The following is a 23,658-nucleotide window of genomic DNA, read 5'->3' as shown; positions in this document are numbered from 1 at the left end:
CTCACAAAACAAAAAGATTATGAAAAAGTAGAGCAAACAAATGACAAAATGCATATGAGAAATTACATTTGGCTGCCTTACTCTCAACTGCACCATGCTTAGGCCTATTATTCTGAAATACTTAATCTAATTGAGTTTGAAAAAAGAAAAAGAAAGAAGGGTTAATAACAACGGTCTTTAACTAAACATTAAGATCACTGACACTTCTGAATAGTGTTTGCGTAGCTGTGTTGTGATGTTGTTTGTCTGGTTTGGTTTTGTTTTATGTCTGTCATCCTGCTGATCCTACGATGTGTTCCCTTGTCTTATGTGCAGGGATGCAAACACATGTATGGTCAAAAAAGAGAGAGGTTATCGAAGCCCTCGCCCCGCGGCAAATTTCCAGATACTTACATAATTGTGATGAATTTAATCCTTTTTAAGTTATTATTTTGCAGTGTAAAATTACAGTTAACACCTTTAAATATTACATAAATGTATTATGTATTTTTATTAAACTTAATGAGTGTATAAATCAGCAGCAAACCGTAATCTGCAAAGTAATTTTATAAAATCTAAACATGTTAATAAAAACAAATGACTATTAGTACTCTTATAAAATTCAATCAGGCAATCATACATTTCACAATTATATATGTATATATTAATGTCAAGAATTCAGAAGTGTATATATTTATATAGCCTACACTACACAGAAATAATATACAATTAAATGATGCTTATTTTAAATGTATTGAGCAGGCTAGGAATAAAAAAAATAGGCTTTTAATAATCTTTCAGTGCGCAAAACCATGGTAATAGGAAACGCTTCAAAACAGAGCACACAAAGCTCGTATGCACATCGCGGGTGCAGAATACTGAATGTTGAATACTGAATGGAGAATGACTGACAGCCGCAGAGGAGGGAAAACGAGTTTCCGTATACTTTAATGATGTAAATAGACTTCTGTCCCTCACATTAAGCTATGGAATTACTTAAGATGACTTTGTCACCCAAACTAACGTGAAAAAAGCGCGAGTCGCCGAAAAGTGCGCTGTTTGCATCCCTGAAAGTTAAGCACCGCCTTTTCTTTTCCAACCAATCCTGATGTGCATTTGGAAACCCAGCGCTCTTCAGGAGCACGCCGAAAACGACTGACACTCTGGATTGATGTTTTCAGGCAATATTACTGTTAAATGCAGGATATTAACACTTGGATTATAATTGCATTATTTGCTAACGGACATCACAGGCATGTTTTCCGTTATTGTTAATGAACAGTTTTCTGAAGTAATATTATTACAGTGGTCAGAATGCTATAGATTTTGAACGAAATAATTTACATCCATGTTTTAATGTTGTCATATGGAAGCTTGTTTCCGCCACAGAATAAAACATTTTAAAAGATAATTGCTACTTTTTATCTCACAATTGCGAGTTTACATTTACATAAAATAAAAATAAAGTCAGAATTGCGAGAAAAAAAGTCAGAATTCTTTATAAGACGCAATTGCAACTTTATTTCATGCAATTCTGACTTTATAACACAAAATTGTGACTTTATTTCACACAATTGCGACTTTATTTTACGCAATTCTACTTTATCTTGCTATTCTGAGAATCAATGTGTGCCCGTGGGTCGTGTTCACATGCAAGGGGCCTTTTGATGATGATTCTCTTGGGATTCAGAGAGTGGCGAGAGAGACTCTGTACCCATGTGTTGCTCTATATATCTGTCTTAGTTGACTGGTATAAGTTCGAGGGTCGATTTCTACACCCTTTCATCTGCTTTTCATTAAGTGAACATCCTCATGTGTATTTCTCTAGGGAGTAAAGGGGGATATTATCGTTCCTGCTTTCTGAGGAGTGAAATGTCTTATCAGCTTGTTCTGGTGGACTGCTCTTCTGATAATGAGCTCAGGGCTTCTTCAGCCTTGAAGAGAACTGTTGTTCATCAGTGTTGTGTGTGTGTGCGTTTGATATTCGTTGCAGGTTTTGAACTCTGTGATATACAACATACAGACTCGAAGACGTCTTTCTCGGACCCTGGAAGGTCACCACGGACTTAAATCTTGGAATTGGGCGACAACTATTCTGATTAACGACGATATACCCACTTATCTATCAAAAATGAATTATTGTTTAGACTTAATGTTCTCTTAGCCAATCAGAAGAGGAGGAGGGAACCTTAAGTGTCACTAGGCTGACAGCGGTGCAAGAGTCGGTGGAAGAGGGGAGTGAACAAAAGGGTGTTGTGTGAGACGTGTGTGTGTGGATTGTAAGAAAAACAGGATTGCTGGTTGGGGGAGGCAGAGCGGAGAGAGAGTAAAGGAATGCAAAGGGAACGAGCGTATAGGGCAGTAAAAAAAAATTAGCAATGAGATAAGAGTCTTTTTCACCGGAACCAGACCGTGGGCTGAAAAACAAATAAACCGAGCCATGGCCCGAAAACCAAGTGACTCGGGTGAGAAATTTGCTGAGGCGCTAACTACTTTCTGTAAAGAATTTAGTCCCACCATACAGGAGCTCAGGCGACTGTTATCTGTGAGTCTGGGAGCGAGCGACTGGCATAAAGTGAGTGGCAGAGTGCCAACATCGAACATCAAGCGGACACATCTGGACTGGGATCATGACGAGAAAGAGAGGCATTATGTACTGCCATTATTACAATTCCTACAGAGTTGACATGCCATTCTCAGTGGGTTCTTTTCCTGGATGACCATCACTCTGTCCACATCAATCCACAGACATTATTCATCCCTGCTGATGCACAACACTCGTAAAGATAATTAAACAAATAACTGCAAATGCAGATTTCAAACAGAGACGGAGACAAAGAGTAAAAACGTACAGACTGCGGTTAATGAAGCGCCTAGAATACATTTAGTGCGCAAAAACAAAACAAAATAACTTTATTCATCAATTTCTTCTCTTCCCTGTCATTCTCCAACGCTGTTTAAGTTGTTCTACCTCAGAACGCAGACTCAGCATTCGTTGTGCTGCTCACATGACCAGCGTCGGCCAATGCGTGTGATCCTGACGCAGAACTGGCCAATAACGAGGCAGCGTTCTGACATAGATCCCCGAAACACTGCACTGTGTACAACAACACGTGTTGGAGAAGTGTGTGCAGAGCAGAGGTGCAGTAAATGAAGATTAGATTAGATTAGATTAGATTCAACTTTATTGTCATTACACAAGTACAGGTACAAGGCAACGAAATGCAGTTTAGGTCTAACCAGAAGTGCAATAGCAGCAAGTGCAGGATATACAGTGGTTCCATAAGTGCAGAACATGGATATGTACTGAATAAATATAGAGTTGAATACTATTATAAACAAAAATTTACAGATAGATTGTCCTATGAATATAATATACAGATAACTATTACTGTGAACAGAGTTTACAGCTAGATATGTACTGAATATAATAATATACAGATGGCTATTACTATAAACAGAATGTTTACAGATAGATATGTACTGAATATAATATACAGATGGCTGTTACTATAAACAGAATTTTACAGATAGATATGTACTACTACTAAGATATAAACAAACCCAAGAATTTATGATTTCTGTGCTTTTCACACTCAATCTAATTAAATCAAACTAATTGCTACATTTTATTAAATGCTGCATAAACTAGTTTCAGAGCTCTGTACAGGTCATTATACATAAATATCTGTAGCGTTTTAATTGTAAAGTTAGTTTACATATTTATATAAACAATAACCATTGGGGAACGTTCTATATTTGGTAACTATTTCTATGTTAATATAAAACATTTCTATGTTGTTAAAACTAACTATCCTGCAACCTTCTGGGAACATGATATTATTGTTGCAAAAAATCAATAAAAAGAGCATTCCTAGAACATTATTATTTAGTTCCCAAAACAATAAAAAGACAGGAACCAAAAACTAACGTTAGGGGAACGTTCTGTGTTTGCTGGGAAGCCTCTGAAACAAACGTAATACTTGGCTTTCAGAACTGAAAATTATAAGAAGAATCAGCAGAAAATAAAATTGGACAAAAACAACAAGCTGTTGATAAAATTATAATGAGTTTAATCAATCATAACTTAAAGTAAAAAATTTTTTTATAAAAATTAAAACTAATGAGACAGATCTCTGAAAAACAATGAATGAGTTCAAATTAATATCAGTTTCATGTCTCTGTTGAAAGTGTTACGGCCTCTTCTTCAGCTCCTGAACATGAACGTGAAACCCGAGTGAAACTCTTCCCGCATTGATCACATGTAAAGTTTCTCTCCGCTGCGGATCCTCATGAGATTCTTCAGACTTGATTTACATTTACACACATTTTTCCTTTCTCGTTCACATCCATCAGGTCTAAAAGAAACATTAAATCAAGTGAGATTTCAAATGAGAGACAAACGTGAAATGAAAAGTGAAGCTCAAAGTCAAGATCACTGATGAGTTCAACAGTCATTTTAATCTCATCAAATCTGGTCAACAACTGCTGTGCACGATTATGATCTATTTTAATGTCATGAAGATGATTTGTGTTATAAATCACTAGTTTGGTCATGAAACAATGTAAATCTGGTGAGCATCAGCATGTTCTTCATCATGAAGAATGAATGAGGAATCAAGAATAAACACCAACCTCTTTGTTCTTCAGTATCATGATGTTTCATTCTGCAGGTTCTGGATCACTGGCGCTCTCTCTGTCCTCTCCTTCCAGATGCTTTCTGGCAGTTCTGCTAAAAACAAACAAGTTTCATTTCTTACAGACATGATGCGAGAGAAATAATCAATATTTCAGAATCTGAACTAAGTACTAAGGCTAATCACATGTTGAAAAATATAGTGACCGTGATCATGTAACTTAAGATTATCAGGTTGTCGAAGCCACAACAACACAACAAACAAAACTGACATAAATCAACTAGTGCTGAAACTAGGATTTAAAACCTACATTTAACGTCTATGAAAACAGAAACTGTAACTAATGTGTCATTATAAACAGAGATGAGTTCTAAAACATTATCAATAATTCTAATAACATGCCAGATGAGATGGACTTGGCAATTGTGATGATGTTTTCATTGCTTTGTTTACTTTTCTGACAATGTATATAAAATATATTTATGTGTTATACTTAAGAGTAAAGAGAATGGAATATTCGCTGGAATATATGTAAGGGTTAATGCCCTTCGAGGTGTCCATTGTCAGGTATTAATGGACGACGGCGAGGCGTGAACCGTCCGACCCGCGGCGGAGGCAAGTCCATTAATACCTGACAATGGACACCTCGAAGGGCATTAACCCACTTATAGGGTAGAGTGGGGAAAAACGCCCCCCTTAAGGAAAATGTGACATTACAGTGAAACAAAACATAAATGTGACTAGAATTGCCATCCCGGTTTTGAGTGACTATGGCAGGAGTTATTCACCAAATATTAAAATTGCTCAGCCTTCATAATTAATTAGTATTTCCACTGAAAATATTTTTGTACAAAGGGGTCGTTTTGCCGCAGCGGTGGGGTAAAATGCCCCCTTTCTTACCAACCAGTTTGCTTCATAGATAAACAGCAAAATTAACAGACAATAGTTTTTAATCTCTAAAAGTAAAAGGCAAGTAATGTATCAACATGTATATATATTAATATTTATTTCAGAAATGTTCAAAATAGGCAAAATTAACTACCTTCCATCAGTGAGCTAACTGTGCTAGCAAGCTAGCTAGTTAATGCTCACTTGAGGTAATTTTTTCATGTTTTGTTCAAATATTTAGATTTTACCACCTAGTTATACTGCATTAAGTGTAAAACAAAGGATTTGATAGACAGAAATATTTTATTATAGTAATTATGATAGAGAAACTATGCCCCCAAGGGGGGGGGGGGGGGGGCGTTTTACCCCTCAGTGTAGGGGGCGTTTTACCCCACAAGCTATGAGTTTTTTAAAATAATGTTTAATTTTTAAAATATAATTATATTCCTTATAAATAATATATGATCTCAAACTACAGACTTCACTATTCATCTATCATACATCACTGCGATATCCTGCAGAACAATATTCTCTTAAACACTTATTTACTAATATCTGAAAATTATAGCATTTACCCTGTAATCCTCTTCTCTTCAAATGTGTCGCTGGTGTCAGCTTCTCCGTAGAGATTTGTATATCCCCGTTATCAACGTAGTGCATAGCAACAGTAAAAACCTATATTGACTACTTTTAGTGGTTATTTTGGGAAAAACAGGTGGGGGGCGTTTTACCCCAGGGGGGCGTTTTCCCCCACTCTACCCTACCATGGTCACTTGCCAAATAACACATTTTTTAAAACATTAGTGTATATTATAATTAGTTTTACAATCGAAATCTAAAGTTTTTACAAACAATAACTTGGTTTCGGAGATATTTATAGTCCGCTCAGCTCGTAGAACCCTTCAGTTTTGTTTTGATTACTTTGACTGCCTGTTGCTATGGTTACTCACAGCTGATGTAGCCAGCGCATTTATTTATTAATTTCGAACGGTAAACAGTCAGTTTCACCAGAACTCCTTTACTAGGTGTCCTCTATCACTTTTTAACGGACACCCTGCTAGAGCTTAGATTCTCTGCCCGAGCCCGAGCCCGGACTCGACCCGACCCCGCCACTGACCTCGGGCCGGGTCGGGTCGGGCCCTTGATAAAGCACGTCACGTGTCATGCGCAGGCAGCGTCTCGTCCACTCGCACTCGCAGTCTCGCACACGTGACGCATCACTCCTGCTGTGCGTGCTGTAGCCTACTATTCTGTAGCTTAAGTGCTTGAAGAAGCAAAGAAAAAAAATTAAAACAGGAGAATTAACTTTGAGCAAGTTTGGAGGAAAATCGGAGGTATGGCAACATTTTAAACTAGTTGTGGGGAGTGACAACATATGTGTTGGCTTTGTCTCGTGCATTAAATGCGGCACGCTGCTCGCCTATGACAGCAAAAAAATGGGGACTTCGACGATGAACAGACACATTAAGCAGTCTTGCCATGACAGAAATAAATTATGATAGTAGTCCCTCGATGTCCTCTTTTGTTACTTTTCCGATCCATTCAAGTATTTCTGAATAAACAAACAACGCAGTTTACATGCTTCTTACTTGTCACATTATTCATTGAGATAATAATTAATAAATGCACGCACACTTATGAACGTGATAAATGTTACAGATAGCATGTTTTACTATGCACAAACAAATGTCTTTCAACTTACATGTGCAAAATTCAGAATTAAATGAATGTGCTGCAATTTGTTCAAAAAGAAAGTCTGGCCTACGTGTTTTAGTCATTGAATAAGCACATTTAGTTTCAAGTTTGTTAAGGTTTGTTTTGAAGAAAGCTTTTCTTTAAAGTGAATTTCGTTTAGTATAAATTGTATTTGAATTTTAATACATTTTTCATCAACCAATTGCCTATAGATTTAAAACATAAAAAGCAATTTAGCAGACAAATAATCATGACATGACATGGCGCGCCGCGGTCACTTACACCATTTGAAACTCACGCTGTCACCGAATTTACAAATGCACATCTTGCTTGTTGCAGTTGCTCACACACATATTATGTTGAAATAACAATATGTTGAAGTAACATTATTAATAATAATTAATCTTTAAGAATATTTGATTGAATGCTGAATGTTGTGCTTGTTCAATTTAATCAAATTAAAGCTTTAATTGTGATAATTAAAATAATTGAATATTTAATATTGAGTGTTGGTCAATTTTTGCTCATTTATTAATAGTATTTTTATAATAATATAGGCCTATATAACTGCGCAGCTCCCCCCTGTAGCCTAAATGATAGCACATTAAAAAAAATATTATTCTGGCGCCGCCCCTGGTTATAACGGCCCACATATTAAAAATGGTCGGGTTTAAATCGGGCTCATAATTACAGTGAACGTGTCGGGCCAGGCTCGGACACAACGGGCTCGGGCTCGGGTAGGGTCGGACTTGATTTGTTGGGCCCGATCTAAGCTCTACACCCTGCAGCCAATCAGAATCGAGTATTCACCCAGATCATGGTGTAATATATATATATATATATATATATATATATATATATATATATATATCCCAGCATATTCCATTCTTAAGTATAACTGTAGTTTTAAACCTTCGGTCTACTGTTTTCCTACACTTTGAAACATTTAGTTTTACAAATGGTTTAACAATCAAAGTTTAGTTTAACAATCTTTTAAGGATGAACAAATCATGGTTTTGGTCATCACATTAAAAATAACATTAAAACTGGATAATATAAAAAAAATTGAAGAGCTGGAAAAAGTGTGAATGGCTTGAAAGTCCTTGATTAGTGCTTGAATTTTACTCTCAAAAGGATGTATGAACCCTTAAATGATTAATGTAAAAACATTTGACTATTTCTGCCACAATACCATGGTTACACTGAGCATTATTACATTAAATCCACAGGGAATATTGGTGATTTGTGGACTTAGCCATATTACTTCAAACTTCATGAACTTGTTTGTTTCCACAATGTTTCTCCTGGTTTCCAAGTCAGTGCCCATGATTTACTCACTCTCAAGTCATCCTAGGTGTGTATGACATTCTTCTTTTAGACAAATACTATCGGAATTATATAAAAAAAATGTCCTGGCTCTTCCAAGCTTTATAATGGATTATAATTTATTTCCATTTACTTGCAGTCTAGAGCCCTGTATAGTGCTTTATTTCTGCTTTTACATAGGCGCCACCTACTGTCAGAGAGTGAAAGTTAATAGATATCAATCAATCAACAAGTGTCCTGTGCTCACCACACACCGACTATAGGTGGAGAGGAGAGATTTGGCTAGAGTGATGTGTGTCTAACTTTTTTCATTCAAGGCATCCTTTGAATTTTTTTTTAAATGTGTGGCACCCTACACTAGCGTTGTCACGATACTACTTTGATACTATACCTTGAAATGTGTCAATTTTCGATACCACAGGGAAGAACTGCCGTATAGGCCTACTGTCATATACAGTGAGGAAAATAAGTATTTGAACACCCTGCTATTTTGCAAGTTCTCCCACTTGGAAATCATGGAGGGGTCTGAAATTGTTATCGTAGGTGCATGTCCACTGTGAGAGACATAATCTAAAAAAGAAAATCCAGAAATCACAATATATGATTTTTTAACTATTTATTTGTATGATACAGCTGCAAATAAGTATTTGAACACCTGTCTATCAGCTAGAATTCTGACCCTCAAAGACCTGTTAAAATGTCCACCTCCACTCCATATATTATCCTAAATTAGATGCACCTGTTTGAGGTCGTTAGCTGCATAAAGACACCTGTCAGCATAACAGACAGCACATTCTCTTTTGTATTTTCTCGCTTGCGTGGTTTAAAAGCATTTGCATATAGAGGAACGTTAATTGCGTTAAATATTTTTTGAAACACATGAATCGCACGCGTTACCGTTGACTGCAGCACGTAACCGATGTGTTTATGTGAATACGCGACAAGACGGACGCTGTGACAATGTTTTTGTATGTATTTGACTGTAAGCGCATCAATGAAAAATAGGCAGCTTTATGTGGACGCACTGGGAATGAGGCACGGGAATAAAATCACGCGCAAGCGCAACCCCCGCAATTCAACGGCGAAAACTTATGATTTGAATTTTTATTATTCATTTGTGCGCATTATTTGTTGTTATTAGAGACTTCCGATGGTCCGAGATTGATGGTAATTTAAAAAAAAAACATTTTAGCAATTTTTAAATGTTTGATGGAGTTTTTAAACGGCACCCCTGCTCTCGCCAGAAGGCACCCCGGTTGGGAAACGCTGGTCTAACTTACACAGAAGAGACTTTGTTGCTCAGTACATAAAAATAAACTACTTACCGTGATCTCAGACTGAGGTGATGTGGTTTCTCCACTGGATGGATCTTCATATGTCGCTTCAGGTGAGTTTGAAAAGAGAAACTCTGTCCACACTGATCACACGTATGCGGCTTCTCTCCAGTGTGGATCCTCTCATGTGTTTTCAGACTTCTTGACTGACTGAATCTCTTGTCACAGTGTGAACACTTGTAAGGTTTTTCTCCAGTGTGAATTATCTCATGCAGTTTTAAACTGTTCGCTGTAATAAAAGTCTTCTCACACTCAAAGCACATGTACTCTCTCACACCAGTGTGAGTTTTCTCATGTCTATGTAAATGTTGCCGCAGTGAAAAACTCTTTCCACACACAGAACATGAATGCGGCTTCTCCTTCATATGAACAGTCAGGTGTTTCTTCAGCTCTGATGCACAGATAAATGTTTTGCCACACTGATCACATGAGAACGGCTTCTCTCCGGTGTGGGTCCTCATGTGAAGATCAAGGTGTGAAGATCGTCTGAAATCTTTCCCACATTTATCACAATTAAACGGTTTCTCTCCAGTGTGGATCATCATGTGTAGCGTCAGTTGACTTTTAAAAGCAAAACTCTGTCCACACTGATCACACGTGTGCGGTTTCTCTCCAGTGTGGTTCATCTCATGTGTTTTCAGCTGTGTTGATCGACTGAATCTCTTGTCACAGTGTGAACACTTGTAAGGTTTTTCTCCAGTGTGAATTCTCTGGTGCCGTTTTAAACTGTTCGCTTCAGTAAAAGTCTTCTCACACTCAAAGCACATGTACTCTCTCACACCAGTGTGAGTTTTCTCATGTGCATGTAAAGTTTGACGCCGTGAAAAACTCTTTCCACACACAGAACATGAATGCGGCTTCTCCTTCGTATGAACTGTCAGGTGTGACTTCAGCTCTGATGCCCTAAGAAATGTTTTGCCGCATTGATCACATGAGAACGGCTTCACTCCGGTGTGGATCCTCATGTGTCCTTTAAGGTGTGAAGATTGAATGAAATCTTTCCCACATTTATCACACTTAAACGGCTTCTCTCCAGTGTGGATTCTCATGTGAACATTAAGATGATATGTGTTTGAGAAACTCTTTCCACACTGATCACACGAGAACGGCTTCTCTCCAGTATGAATTCTCAAGTGGCGCTCAAGACCATCTTTGCGTGCGAAACTGTTTCCACACTGAGTGCAGGTGAAAGATTTCTTGGCTCTTCTTTTCTTTAAAAATGTAATTTTAGTCTTTGAGCGACTCAGAGGTTTTTCTCCAGGTTTGAAAGTGAGACCTAAAGTAATAGTAGAAATTAGACAACTGCTTTAAATATTATGATAATTTGATAAATTGATTATTTATCAGTTAAAATAGTATGTTGATAATCAATATAAACATTTCTCAAACCTCCCTTTACTGACCATTTGTTGAAGAAAAACCCAGAACATTCTGTACCGTTTCATAGTTAAACTGTTTATCTAAAAGTGATGAAGTGCTTGAATGTTTCTAACATCAATGAATGTAGGGGTGGGAAATATATCGAGATATTTTTTAAACACGATATGGATTTTGACATATCGTATATATCGATATATTGTTTGTATTAAATTCTGATTTCGCCAATTTGTTTGTTTGCCTTCTCTGTGCTGTGCCCGCCTCCGCCTCCTTCGCGTGTTGTCTCATTCACCCAAGTCCCCCGAGGCCGGTCAGGCACATCAATCTTCCCCCGTCCAATCTTCCCCAAATTTATTTGCCAAAATTAGTATTGATATTTATATGCAGGTTTATTAAAAATAGTGCAATATGTATTATTTATTCCTTTATTTTACAGTTAAATTATTATTTTTGTATACAGGGATTGTTTTTTTTAATGTCGCAGAAGCACTTTGTTCCATGAACTGCCTACCTATTTGCACTTCAACAAAAAAATACTTTGTGGTATTTGTCATATTTGTTTTTGCAGTAGTTATTGGGGGGTTATTTTTCCTGTAAAGATATCGAGATATATATCGTATATCGAGATACAGTGAGGAAAATAAGTATTTGAACACCCTGCTATTTTGCAAGTTCTCCCACTTGGAAATCATGGAGGGGTCTGAAATTGTCATCGTAGGTGCATGTCCACTGTGAGAGACATAATCTAAAAAAGAAAACCCAGAAATCACATGTATATGATTCACACAAAATATATGATTTTTTAACTATTTATTTGTATGATACAGCTGCAAATAAGTATTTGAACACCTGTCTATCAGCTAGAATTCTGACCCTCAAAGACCTGTTAAAATGTCCACCTCCACTCCATATATTATCCTAAATTAGATGCACCTGTTTGAGGTCGTTAGCTGCATAAAGACACCTGTCCACCCCATACAATCAGTAAGAATCCAACTACTAACATGGCCAAGACCAAAGAGCTGTCCAAAGACACTAGAGACAAAATTGTACACCTCCACAAGGCTGGAAAGGGCTACAGGGAAATTGCCAAGCAGCTTGGTGAAAAAAAGGTCCACTGTTGGAGCAATCATTAGAAAATGGAAGAAGCTAAACATGACTGTCAATCTCCCTCGGACTGGGGCTCCATGCAAGATCTCACCTCGTGGGGTCTCAATGATCCTAAGAAAGGTGAGAAATCAGCCCAGAACTACACGGGAGGAGCTGGTCAATGACCTGAAAAGAGCTGGGACCACCGTTTCCAAGGTTACTGTTGGTAATACACTAAGACGTCATGGTTTGAAATCATGCATGGCACGGAAGGTTCCCCTGCTTAAACCAGCACATGTCAAGGCCCGTCTTAAGTTTGCCAATGACCATTTGGATGATCCAGAGGAGTCATGGGAGAAAGTCATGTGGTCAGATGAGACCAAAATAGAACTTTTTGGTCATAATTCCACTAAACGTGTTTGGAGGAAGAAGAATGATGAGTACCATCCCAAGAACACCATCCCTACTGTGAAGCATGGGGGTGGTAGCATCATGCTTTGGGGGTGTTTTTCTGCACATGGGACAGGGCGACTGCACTGTATTAAGGAGAGGATGACCGGGGCCATGTATTGCGAGATTTTGGGGAACAACCTCCTTCCCTCAGTTAGAGCACTGAAGATGGGTCGAGGCTGGGTCTTCCAACATGACAATGACCCGAAGCACACAGCCAGGATAACCAAGGAGTGGCTCTGTAAGAAGCATATCAAGGTTCTGGCGTGGCCTAGCCAGTCTCCAGACCTAAACCCAATAGAGAATCTTTGGAGGGAGCTCAAACTCTGTGTTTCTCAGCGACAGCCCAGAAACCTGACTGATCTAGAGAAGATCTGTGTGGAGGAGTGGGCCAAAATCCCTCCTGCAGTGTGTGCAAACCTGGTGAAAAACTACAGGAAACGTTTGACCTCTGTAATTGCAAACAAAGGCTACTGTACCAAATATTAACATTGATTTTCTCAGGTGTTCAAATTCTTATTTGCAGCTGTATCATACAAATAAATAGTTAAAAAATCATACATTGTGATTTCTGGATTTTTTTTTTTTTTAGATTATGTCTCTCACAGTGGACATGCACCTACGATGACAATTTCAGACCCCTCCATGATTTCTAAGTGGGAGAACTTGCAAAATAGCAGGGTGTTCAAATACTTATTTTCCTCACTGTATATTTTTTGCTCCATATCGCCCAGCCCTAAATGAATAAATGAAGAATAAACACCAACCTCTTTGTTCTTCAGGATCTTCAGTGTGTTTCATTCTGCAGGGTTCTGGATCACTCATGTTCTCACTGTCCTCTTTAATAAACTCAGTCTTTGCAGATTTCAGCTCTTCCTGATGCTCTGATGCTCGTCTTCACTTGTAGCTGATGGGAATTTACAGCATTTTTTGGAGAATTACTGTGGGAGGAGCTTCACTGATCTGCCCAAAATCTAAAATATATCAGTTACTGAGTTTGTTTTTATACTAAATGACATTTATATGCAACAAATAAATGGCTATTATGATCATTTGCAGAATGCATTTTTATAAATGGATTATATGTCCTTTAAATTTAAATTTAAATTTATCTTCCAATTATTATTTTTAAGCATTATCGAATCTGAATCCAGGGACAAATCCCATTGTTGCCATATGCTGACACCAACTTTGAGATTGATATTTATTTTACTAAAAACGTTTTGAATTATTAATGGCCGTTCACACTAGACTTTTCCTTCCACTGACTTCCATTCATACGCATGTGAAAGTGGGACACCAGAAACACAAGCTCAAGTGAATAACCCTGTGAGAAATAACAATCCATTCATTATTTGCTAATCCTAACATTATTCTGTTTCTTCATTAAAATACAGGTATCTAGAAATAAATAAAATAATTTAACTAATAAATTCTTCCAAATATGAATAATGGTAAGAAAAACAGTTAAACATCATAAACACAGAAATAAATGTACATTATAGTAACCAGCAAATCCCCTCAGTCTGCTGACACCAATGAAATGAGCTTTAAGTGTCAATTTACAGGAGATCTGAAGACATCAGCATAATAAATGAGGTGAAAACAGGAACTATTGTCATGAAATAAAGAGCAGATCTGTTAATATTGATGAGCCTCAGACTATCAACACTCATTCAACAAGCCATTCAGGATCATCAGCAGATCATCTCACTTTATTCTGAGTGTTTGCTTTTAAAAAACACATTATTTGAGTCAGTATAGATGATAAAAGACTATAAAACTGCTCCATTGAAAGACAATACTGTCATTTCTCACACTATGACATGGATAAAAAAATCAATAACTCAAAAACTATCAATAATGATCTTCATCAATCACTACAGAAAAATAATTACAGCAGCATAATGTCCAAATTAATATAGCTAGCTTGATCTTATGATAACTACATTAATCACTATAAAGTAGTTAGATCATTAAAATAATAATGCTTAGAATTTATATATTTACATGCACATCATTTAAAAATGATCATACAACTTTCCAAATAGTTATGGGAACTAAGGGAATAGGCTAGTTATGTTCCAAAGAGTTGCACTATTGTTACTAGGTAAACGCTATTCATATTTATTAGTATTAATTTAATGTCTCACGTGGCTTATTATAGGCTCAATGTAAAGCAGTCTCTGTTTCAGTATGACACTTGATTTTTGAATTAGGCCTATTTGATTTTCACTTGATTTATTTGAGACTGATTCCCATATCAATTCCCCTCACTGATCTCAAACTGACTTTGACTTCTGACTTGACGAAACTATCACACAAACGAACACAAACTCGCTCAGGTCTGAATGAACTCAACATATTCTCCTCATGCTCGCTGCTGCTGCACTAAATGTTTATTTCAGAAGGAAGACAGCAGAAAAGACGCACAAGTATCGCTGTGATCGATGAAAACAATACAGAAATGAGCCTGTCGCTTAATCAAACTGTATAAAGTGTGTTTGATGGAGTGTAAATATGATAAATACCGTGAACTGCTCTCCTCACCTCAGAAAACTCGACGGTGAAACTCAATGACGGATTTCTCTTGGTCGTAATAGTAGTGGGAAGTTCGGATCATTTTACTGACTCGGATCTTTGAGTCTCGTTCAGCAAAATGAACGAATCTTTCGAGTCATTTCGTTCATTTCAACATAATAAAAATAAAATGGCATGTTAAACACATCTAGTACTTATGAAAATGTTGATTACATTTGTAAAAAGAATAAAAATAAACTATAGGGTAATGCAGCCAAAGCCAAATTATAAGAAACCGAAATGTTTTATTAATTGATTAGTTGTTGGGTCTTAAGTTCAGGCTATTGCAGTCTGACTCTGTTTTAGTTAACCTCATCTCCTGATCCGAGAAGTTCTTTCCTTTGCAACTTCATATTTATCTCGTTTGTTCTCCTGTGTCTGACCCTGATCTGTCTGCTGGGCCGTGCCGTGTGTGATACAGCAGGTACTAGTTGAGTTATAATCTGTCAGATAACCCTCATGAATATAATCAACTGATTTCAGGGCAGAAATAACCTTTCAGACAATAAGTAGAGGCTTCAATCACTTTTTGGCAGGGTAAAAAGTACTAGTTGAGTTATAATCTGTCAAATATAATTCTTCTGAAGGAAATCAACTAATTTCAGGGCAGAAATAACATTTCAATCAATAAGTAGAGGCTTCAATCACTTTTAGGCTTCAATCACTATTACCACGGACATGAGCGGATGTTTATTTGCACGTTATGTCTGTTTGATCCACATTAAAAGCAGCTGTAGTCGTAAAGAGACTGGGCGATACAGCTTTAAGGGCTCTAACCATAGATACACAAATCCGCTGCGAACTCTATGGGCGCCGCCATCTTGCCTGCCGCCATTACTGCGTGCCTGCGATGTGTGAGGGTGTGACACTTGCCGGTGTCCTCTAATGACATTTCAATGAAAGCGGATCCTGCCCAGATAGCAAGCACAGTCGGGCCGATTCCGGCTGAAACGCGTCACTGTTGGCTCACTGTCGGCACCGGTGAACAGATAATGGGCCAGATCCGTGCCGACTGTGCATAACACATCTGGCTGACTGACGGCTTTTTCTGTATGGGCCAGCCTCGGCTGAAAGCAGTTGTACTCGTGCTGGCTGACTGACGGCTTTTTCTGTATGGGCCAGCCTCGGCTGAAAGCAGTTGTACTCGTGCTGGCTGACTGACGGCTTTTTCTGTATGGGCCAGCCTCGGCTGAAAGCAGTTGTACTCGTGCTGGCTGACTGACGGCTTTTTCTGTATGGGCCAGCCTCGGCTTAAAGCAGTTGTACTCGTGCTGGCTGACTGACGGCTTTTTCTGTATGGGCCAGCCTCGGCTGAAAGCAGTTGTACTCGTGCTGGCTGACTGACGGCTTTTTCTGTATGGGCCAGCCTCGGCTTAAAGCAGTTGTACTCGTGCTGGCTGACTGACGGCTTTTTCTGTATGGGCCAGCCTCGGCTGAAAGCCAGTAGGCCAGTCGTGCTCTGACAGACGACTTGTTAATATAAAATGTATAATTATAATTAGTCTACATGCAGCATCAGCGCATTTCCAAACAGCCGATTTGTAATGCATTCCTTGTCCAATACAGATCCTTGCACATAATGAATGAATAAATGAATGAATAAATGAATAAATAAATGAATGAATAAATGAATGAATAAATAAATAAATAAATGGGCTACATGCATTAATGAAGTAAAAAAAAAGTACAAACCTTACAAATAAACTGAGAGGCACATTTATGCGGTTGACAGACATAACAGAGTATATGGCCCGCCATTGGAACTGACGCAGCCAGTTGTCATGCAGTTTTGGCGGCAATTCTAAAATATTATGCGGCAGACGGACACTATACAGTACACGGCCCGCTTCTGCTAAGCGACTATCGGCCCACTATCTGTGGAACGGCCACTATACGACTGTCATCATCGATTTGAATCTGCAGCGCGCGAAACTCGCTCACTTGGACATCATCACAGGTAAGTGGAACATTGATTGCATTTGATGTTTAACTTGCACAATCAAAACGTTTGGAAAGTTTTTTGTTTTGTTTTGTTTTTGTTATCTAGTTAAAAGATTGTATTCTCCAGTAAGTTACTCGCAACGTATTAGTAAGCATATTTTAATGGTTATGAAGCAAGCTAGTCACACGCAGGAACATTTAGCAATTATGGGGAGTAAAAAAAATAGACAGCACCTCGTTAAAGTTTTCGTGCTCTAGTAATCTAAGCATATAGCTTAATTTTATGGGACAGAATAATATTTACATCGTTAAAGTCGATAGAAACTCATGTTCCCTCGAGCTCTTCTTCATCATTGTTCGTTCAGCATTCAAAACAGCCCATCACGTCGTTATGACATTCAGCAGCACGAAATTTGATATATTCCCATTATGATGCTTGATCGGTTGATAAAAGGAATGTGTATTTGCATAAAATTATTAGTTTGCTGTTTCTAAATTATGTCACACTCAATCACTAACGTTACCGGTTGTCTGTGTTATACTAATTGGGCATCATGCAGATATCTGGAATTTATAACTGTTTAGAAATGAATGATCAATAAACGGTTGGACAGATTTACACTAGGATTTGTTAGCTCAACATCTCTTGTGCCGTGCATTTTTTAACGTGCACTTGCGCAGCACTGCGCACAGTGACTCGATGTTGCTTTAAGCACATCATTCTGCACCCGGGCTGTGCATAAACTGTGTGTGCCGTTCTGTTTTAAAGCATATCATATTATCATAGTTTTGCGCACTGAAAGATTATTCAAAGATTATCTTGTTCTTGTTGTATCTATCATATACCGTTCACCCAATTAAAAATCTGCACAATACTTAAAATAAACATCTTTTAATTTTATACTCTGTGTGTGTGTGTGTGTGTGTGTGTGTGTGTGTGTGTGTGTGTGTGTGTGTGTGAATCTTTACATTCATATATAATAATATAAATTGTTTTTCATGAATGTATTTTATAAGAATACAAATAGCAATTTTTATTAACATTTTAGATTTGATAAAAATTTAGTACTGTGCACTTAAGACTTTTCAAAAATTACTTTTGCTGCTCTATACTCACCTAGTTTAATAAATTAATTTGCCATAGCTTATGATGATATGTTTTTATTCATTTGTTGTTTTTCTCTATAATAAAGTAGTGTCTGTTTAGTGGATTCTGGACCGTGTAACAAATAAAAGAGTGACCATTAGTCCCACAAACACAGATGTAGATATTCTATAGTGATTTCTATAGTGATTTTTTTTACACACACACACACACACACACACACACACACACACACACACACACACACACACACACACACACACACACACACACACACACACACACACACACACACACACACACACACACGTGAATGATACATTTATGGCCTTTTCTGTGATTGGGCAGTATTTTGTGATTGTTTCAGTTAGTAGGAATTAATATGAGAGACAGAAAGAGAGAGATTTTTATACTAGTGCAACATTTTTAATGTTGATTTCTCATTTATCTGTTTCCCTAGGTTGGAGAAAGAAAACGGTTTCCCTAGGTTGGAGAAAAGAAAAACTTAGGTAAAAACATGGATAGACGCAGTCTTAGAAAACGAGCAGTGAAACGTGTGAGTTCTATGTTTGATTCATTTCAAGATGAGTTACAGGCCTGTGGAGCTGCAGAGAACACTACAGTGAGTATCTGTAATTCAGCTGAATACCAAGATCAGGGTGACCAGGGAGAAATTTCTGACATTGAAGATGATTCTCAGAGTGATGATGACAAAGAAAATGTCAGTATATCACTAACTGAGTCTTTGTGTGACTGGGCAGTTCATTTCAGGGTATCTTTAGTAGCTTTGACTGCACTTCTGGCCATCTTGAGAGTTCATCATCCTTTTCTACCAAAGGATGCTAGAACTCTTCTCAATACCACTACTTCTTACAACATCCAAACTGTAGCTGGTGGAACTTACCACTACTTTGGCATTTTGAAAGCTTTTTCAAAAAGTATGGAACGGGTCTGGTCTCACATTCCAAGCAGACATGAATTCAAATTGCAGCTGCATGTAGATGGTTTGCCTTTGTTTAAGAGTTCTTCAGTTCAGTTCTGGCCAATTCTTGGCTTGCTACAGGGTGTTGTGAAGAAACCAGTTGTCATTGCTCTATTTTGTGGTACCTCAAAGCCAAGTTGTCTGGGTGAGTATTTAAAAGATCTTGTCAGTGAGTTACAAGTGCTAAGCAAAGGATTCCTTATAAAGGGGAAACAGTGCTTCTTGAAGGTCACCTCGGTCATCTGCGATGCTCCAGCAAGAGCTTTCACCAAAGGAACAAAACTTCACAATGGTTACTCAGGTTGTGACAAGTGTGTCCAAACAGGCATTTATCTTAAACATAGGATGACATTTCCAGAAGTCAACAGCCCACTCCGAACTGATCTTTCTTTTGAAATGATGTCTGATGAGGACCATCATGTCACAAAGTCACCATTAATTGATGTAGGTATAGGCATGGTGTCATGCTTTCCTCATGATTACATGCATCTTGTATGTCTTGGAGTGGTACGCCGACTGTTGGATTTGTGGATTGCATCAGGGCCCTTACTCTGCCGCTTGTCTTCTCATCAGATGAACCTTATCTCTAGTGAACTTGTAGGCCTGAGACGTTTCATTCCCATGGATTTTGCTCGTAAACCCAGGGGGCTTTCAGAAAGGCTCAGGTGGAAAGCCACAGAGTTGCGACAGTTCTTGTTGTACACAGGGCCAGTGGTTCTCCAAAATGTGTTGTTGGCTTCAGTCTACAACAACTTCATGTTGTTATCTGTTGCCATTTTCATCCTTGCAAGTCCTTCATTGTCTGCAGATCTTCACGACTTTGCACACACATTGCTTGTGTCATTTGTGACACATTTTGGTGAATTGTATGGTCCTGAATTTGTTACTTACAATGTTCATGGGCTTACCCATCTTTCTGGGGATGTTCAAATACACGGGAATCTGGACCTAATATCTGGATTTCCATTCGAGGATTATTTAGGTAAGTTGAAAAAGATGATAAGAACCCCGCACCATCCACTGGCCCAGGTTATTCGGCGAATCTCTGAAATGGAACCTTTTACAGGAAATGATGAATCGTCACATGGAAAGAGAAAGTTGCAAAAGGAGCATAACCGTGGCCCAGTTCCACCCTCCATGATGGGTCTACCCGTACTTCAATTCCAGGAGCTTGTCATAGGTGGTACCAAAATTAATGTATCAAGCGAGGCAGACAGATGTGTAAAGATTGGTGGCTCCATTGCTTTGATTGACAATGTCCTTCAGTCTCAGGGCAAGATATATATTGTCTTCAGGGAATATGAATTAATGGAACCGTTTTTTGAGTATCCTCTGAATTCTTGTGAGCTGGGTATCTACCTGGTTGGCAGAATCTCATCAAGCCTGAAAATCATTCAGTTGTTTGATCATGTTGAGAAATATGTGAGGTTACCAAAACAAGATAAATTTGTTGCAGTGCCACTACTGCACTGTCAATGATTTAATGTAGCCATTTTTTCTTGGTCAGCTTTGAAGTGAAAGGAGAAACTGAATAAAAGCTGCTAGTTCCAGTGTTCCTGTCATCATAATTATTATTATTATTATTATTATTATATTCAGTTTTTGTATCAGTTTCCTTTGTTCTTAGTTTCTCTGTCTGGACCTAGAATCTCGGTTTGTTTGATTAGTCATTTCATCCACCTGTTATCATATAATTAGCTAAGTTCTCTGGTGTATAAATACTTTGCGTTTGGTTCAGTTCAATGTTGGTCATCTTCAGTATTAAGTTGGTTGTGTTTATTTCTCCTGTGTATTCCCAGAGCCAATGCAAACTCAGTCCATCTCAGAGCTAGGTGCGGACCTCTGCCTAATTAGATCTGTGGTCTCCAGATCCACTCCCCTGCCGAGCCCCCACCCTTGAGTCTTCGCCCTTCATGCCGGTTCTGTCCGGCCATCTGGGTGATCCGGTTCCATCCGGAAATCTTCCTCCTCCTATGTCCCTGCTTGACTTCCTGGTCCCATCTTCTTTTTTTGTCCATTTTGTCAAGTTCCTTGTATCCATCTGTCCCACTGGTGCCGTCCTGCTCCTCTGCTCTGTCCCAGCCACTTGCTCCATGCAGCTATCCGGCGCTGCTTCGGGCTTTCCGTCCACCTGCTCGACTAGAGGTTGAGTCCCTGGCTTCACATCAGGCCTCTAGGCCCTTGTCTCCACCTTGACCTGTCAGCCTGGCAGCTCTGCGCTCCCTCGACTCCACCATGGTTCGTCAACCCTGGGACTCATCCCGGCTCCCTCTTCCCTCTGGATCAGCTGTCATCGCTCTGCCTCCAGCTGTGCCTCGACTCTCCACGCCTTCAGCTCCACCGGGCTTCTTCCCTCTAGCTTCTTTGCCTCGAACCAACAGCTCCACAGTGGGCTTCCAGGCCCTGGATATTGCCAAATTTCTATTCTAAAGAGATTTCTAAATAACAATTCCCTTGCCACACTTGTATTTACAAAAATATTTGGTTTTGATTTAAAAAAATAAATCCTAAAATAAAATTTGGGCATAAAATGGGGTGGAAACATGAATATGCGCTAAAATATGTTTATATTTGTGTATATGCTTATCAAAACTAGATTTTGTTCTAACAGATATGTTTAAGGTAGTTGAGTTTTCCGAAACGAGGGAGGTGGAGCTGGTCCCAGGCATTTGGGTCGAGAATGGCCAGTGCTGTTGGCCTAAATCATTAAGGGGCATGGCCCTCTACCAGGCCATCAAAAACATGATGGCTCCCAACCAAGACTGGGACCGGTGGGAGGTCCGAACAATGTTTTCTACAGGTAAATTTTATATTTTCATGCTGGTTTTGACTTATTCTGCCATTTTAGTGTATACATGACCACTGGCTAAGTTACATTATTACACGACCCTCTGGAATGTGTGACATTGATTGGTCCATTGCAGCATTTGATCGAGCAAGTGGTTCATTATTAGATTATATTGTCCAACCCGCAGTATAACTGACCGTTGTTAGGCTCAACAATGTGTGTGTATGCTGTTTGTAAATTTTTTAGCCTGAGTCTTGCAAAGTAATACATTTTTTCCTCCTTGAATTGAACTTTTTTTTTTTTACAGATAGTTATGAAGAGGGCAGGAGGAAGGCCAAAGAGGCAGAGACCTGGTCAGATCTCCAGTCCGAGGCAGAACTGTCTGGCCAAAGACCACCTAGGCGTAAAATGTATGGATATTTTTTCAGCACATTACTATTCCTTGATGCTTTCATGCTGTATTTTAAGCAATATTTATCATGAAACATTGTAGAATTTGTCAATATAGTTGGTTTAATTTTGATCAATTTTGTTTATTATTAAAATAGCAAGAATGTCCGTATTGGTCCACCCGGAGGTCAGGAGGAGTGTCTGTTAGACTCTGAGGATGAGTCTGCCCCACCACCCAAACAAAATGTGCCATCTGCCCCCACTATACACTTCCCTACAGGGACCCCAAACACCAGTTTCCCCTCTGATACCACCACCACTTTACCACCACTATCACCAGCACCACTTGGCACATTTTCTGACATGATCCAAAACTGGCAGCCGATGGACAATATGCCATGTGAGTTTTCTTTTGCTTTCTTATTTGCTTTTTTTGTAGGTATTAATTTTGTAGAATATTTTATCCTCAATTCAAGTTTTCTTTTGTAGCACTGCCAGGTTATCAGACATTTCGAGTGCCCCCCCGGCAATCATCAGAATCAGGTAGGACTAACAGTGAATTTCACTCAGCCATCATACTGGAATATGTATAAGTTATATTAATAAGTAAATATAAGTAATAAGACTAAGGACCAGATTTATTACCAGCTTGCACCAGTGCAAACTTTCTTTTGGGGTTAAAAAACACTTTCAGGATTTACTAAATGACAATGAAAAATTAGTGCTGAAAAGGCATGGACAGGGTATTTTTGTGGCTGATGCAATATGCAATATTGTTATATTCTTAATATTAAATATTAAGTATATAAATATTCTTATGCAAGAAGTTGCATAATGCATTTGTTGGAGTTTCACTATCAGATACTACATTTATGAGAGGAGAGTTTTTGAATCACAAAGTGATTTACTAAGACTTGTGCTCGTCAGTTTACTGGTATTTGCACCATTGTTGTTTAGTGGCCCAAAAAAGCAGCTGCCAATTTGCGCTGCTCTTGGTAGATTTTTCTTGGTCATTATGGAAATGAATTGGTGAATCACTGCTGAATTTCAGCAACATACAGAAAAAATGTCATATTTACACAGGTTTATATTTTTGC

General features: G+C 38.4%; 2 protein-coding genes across 2 annotated transcripts in view; one reads left to right on the top strand and one right to left on the bottom strand.

Moving 5' to 3' along the window:
• Positions 1–4,120: 4,120 nt before the first annotated feature.
• On the bottom strand, positions 4,121–13,666 carry LOC311295719 (uncharacterized protein). Its single transcript, XM_084417209.1, has 4 exons — positions 13,543–13,666; positions 9,851–11,135; positions 4,615–4,708; positions 4,121–4,337 (listed from the first exon to the last, which is right to left on the bottom strand). The coding sequence occupies exons 1-3, from the start codon at positions 13,598–13,600 to the stop codon at positions 4,642–4,644; spliced, it is 1,410 nt and encodes a 469-aa protein (XP_084273335.1). The 5' UTR covers positions 13,601–13,666; the 3' UTR covers positions 4,121–4,337; positions 4,615–4,641.
• Positions 13,667–16,273: 2,607 nt separating this feature from the next.
• Positions 16,274–23,658, top strand: part of LOC311276510 (uncharacterized protein) — a 10,353-nt gene continuing 2,968 nt past the window's right edge. Inside the window, exons 1-6 of the mRNA XM_084386206.1 lie at positions 16,274–17,312; positions 18,862–18,910; positions 21,995–22,183; positions 22,479–22,581; positions 22,720–22,961; positions 23,051–23,104. Of these exons, the coding sequence (XP_084242332.1) occupies positions 21,997–22,183; positions 22,479–22,581; positions 22,720–22,961; positions 23,051–23,104 (586 nt within the window). The 5' untranslated portion in view covers positions 16,274–17,312; positions 18,862–18,910; positions 21,995–21,996. The remainder of the gene's footprint in view (positions 17,313–18,861; positions 18,911–21,994; positions 22,184–22,478; positions 22,582–22,719; positions 22,962–23,050; positions 23,105–23,658) is intronic.

Source organism: Rutilus rutilus, assembly GCF_951802725.1.
Source record: "Rutilus rutilus genome assembly, chromosome: 1".
NCBI lineage: Eukaryota > Metazoa > Chordata > Actinopteri > Cypriniformes > Leuciscidae > Rutilus > Rutilus rutilus.
Note: the sequence above shows the minus strand (reverse complement) of the source record. Positions and strands in the feature narration are given on the sequence as shown.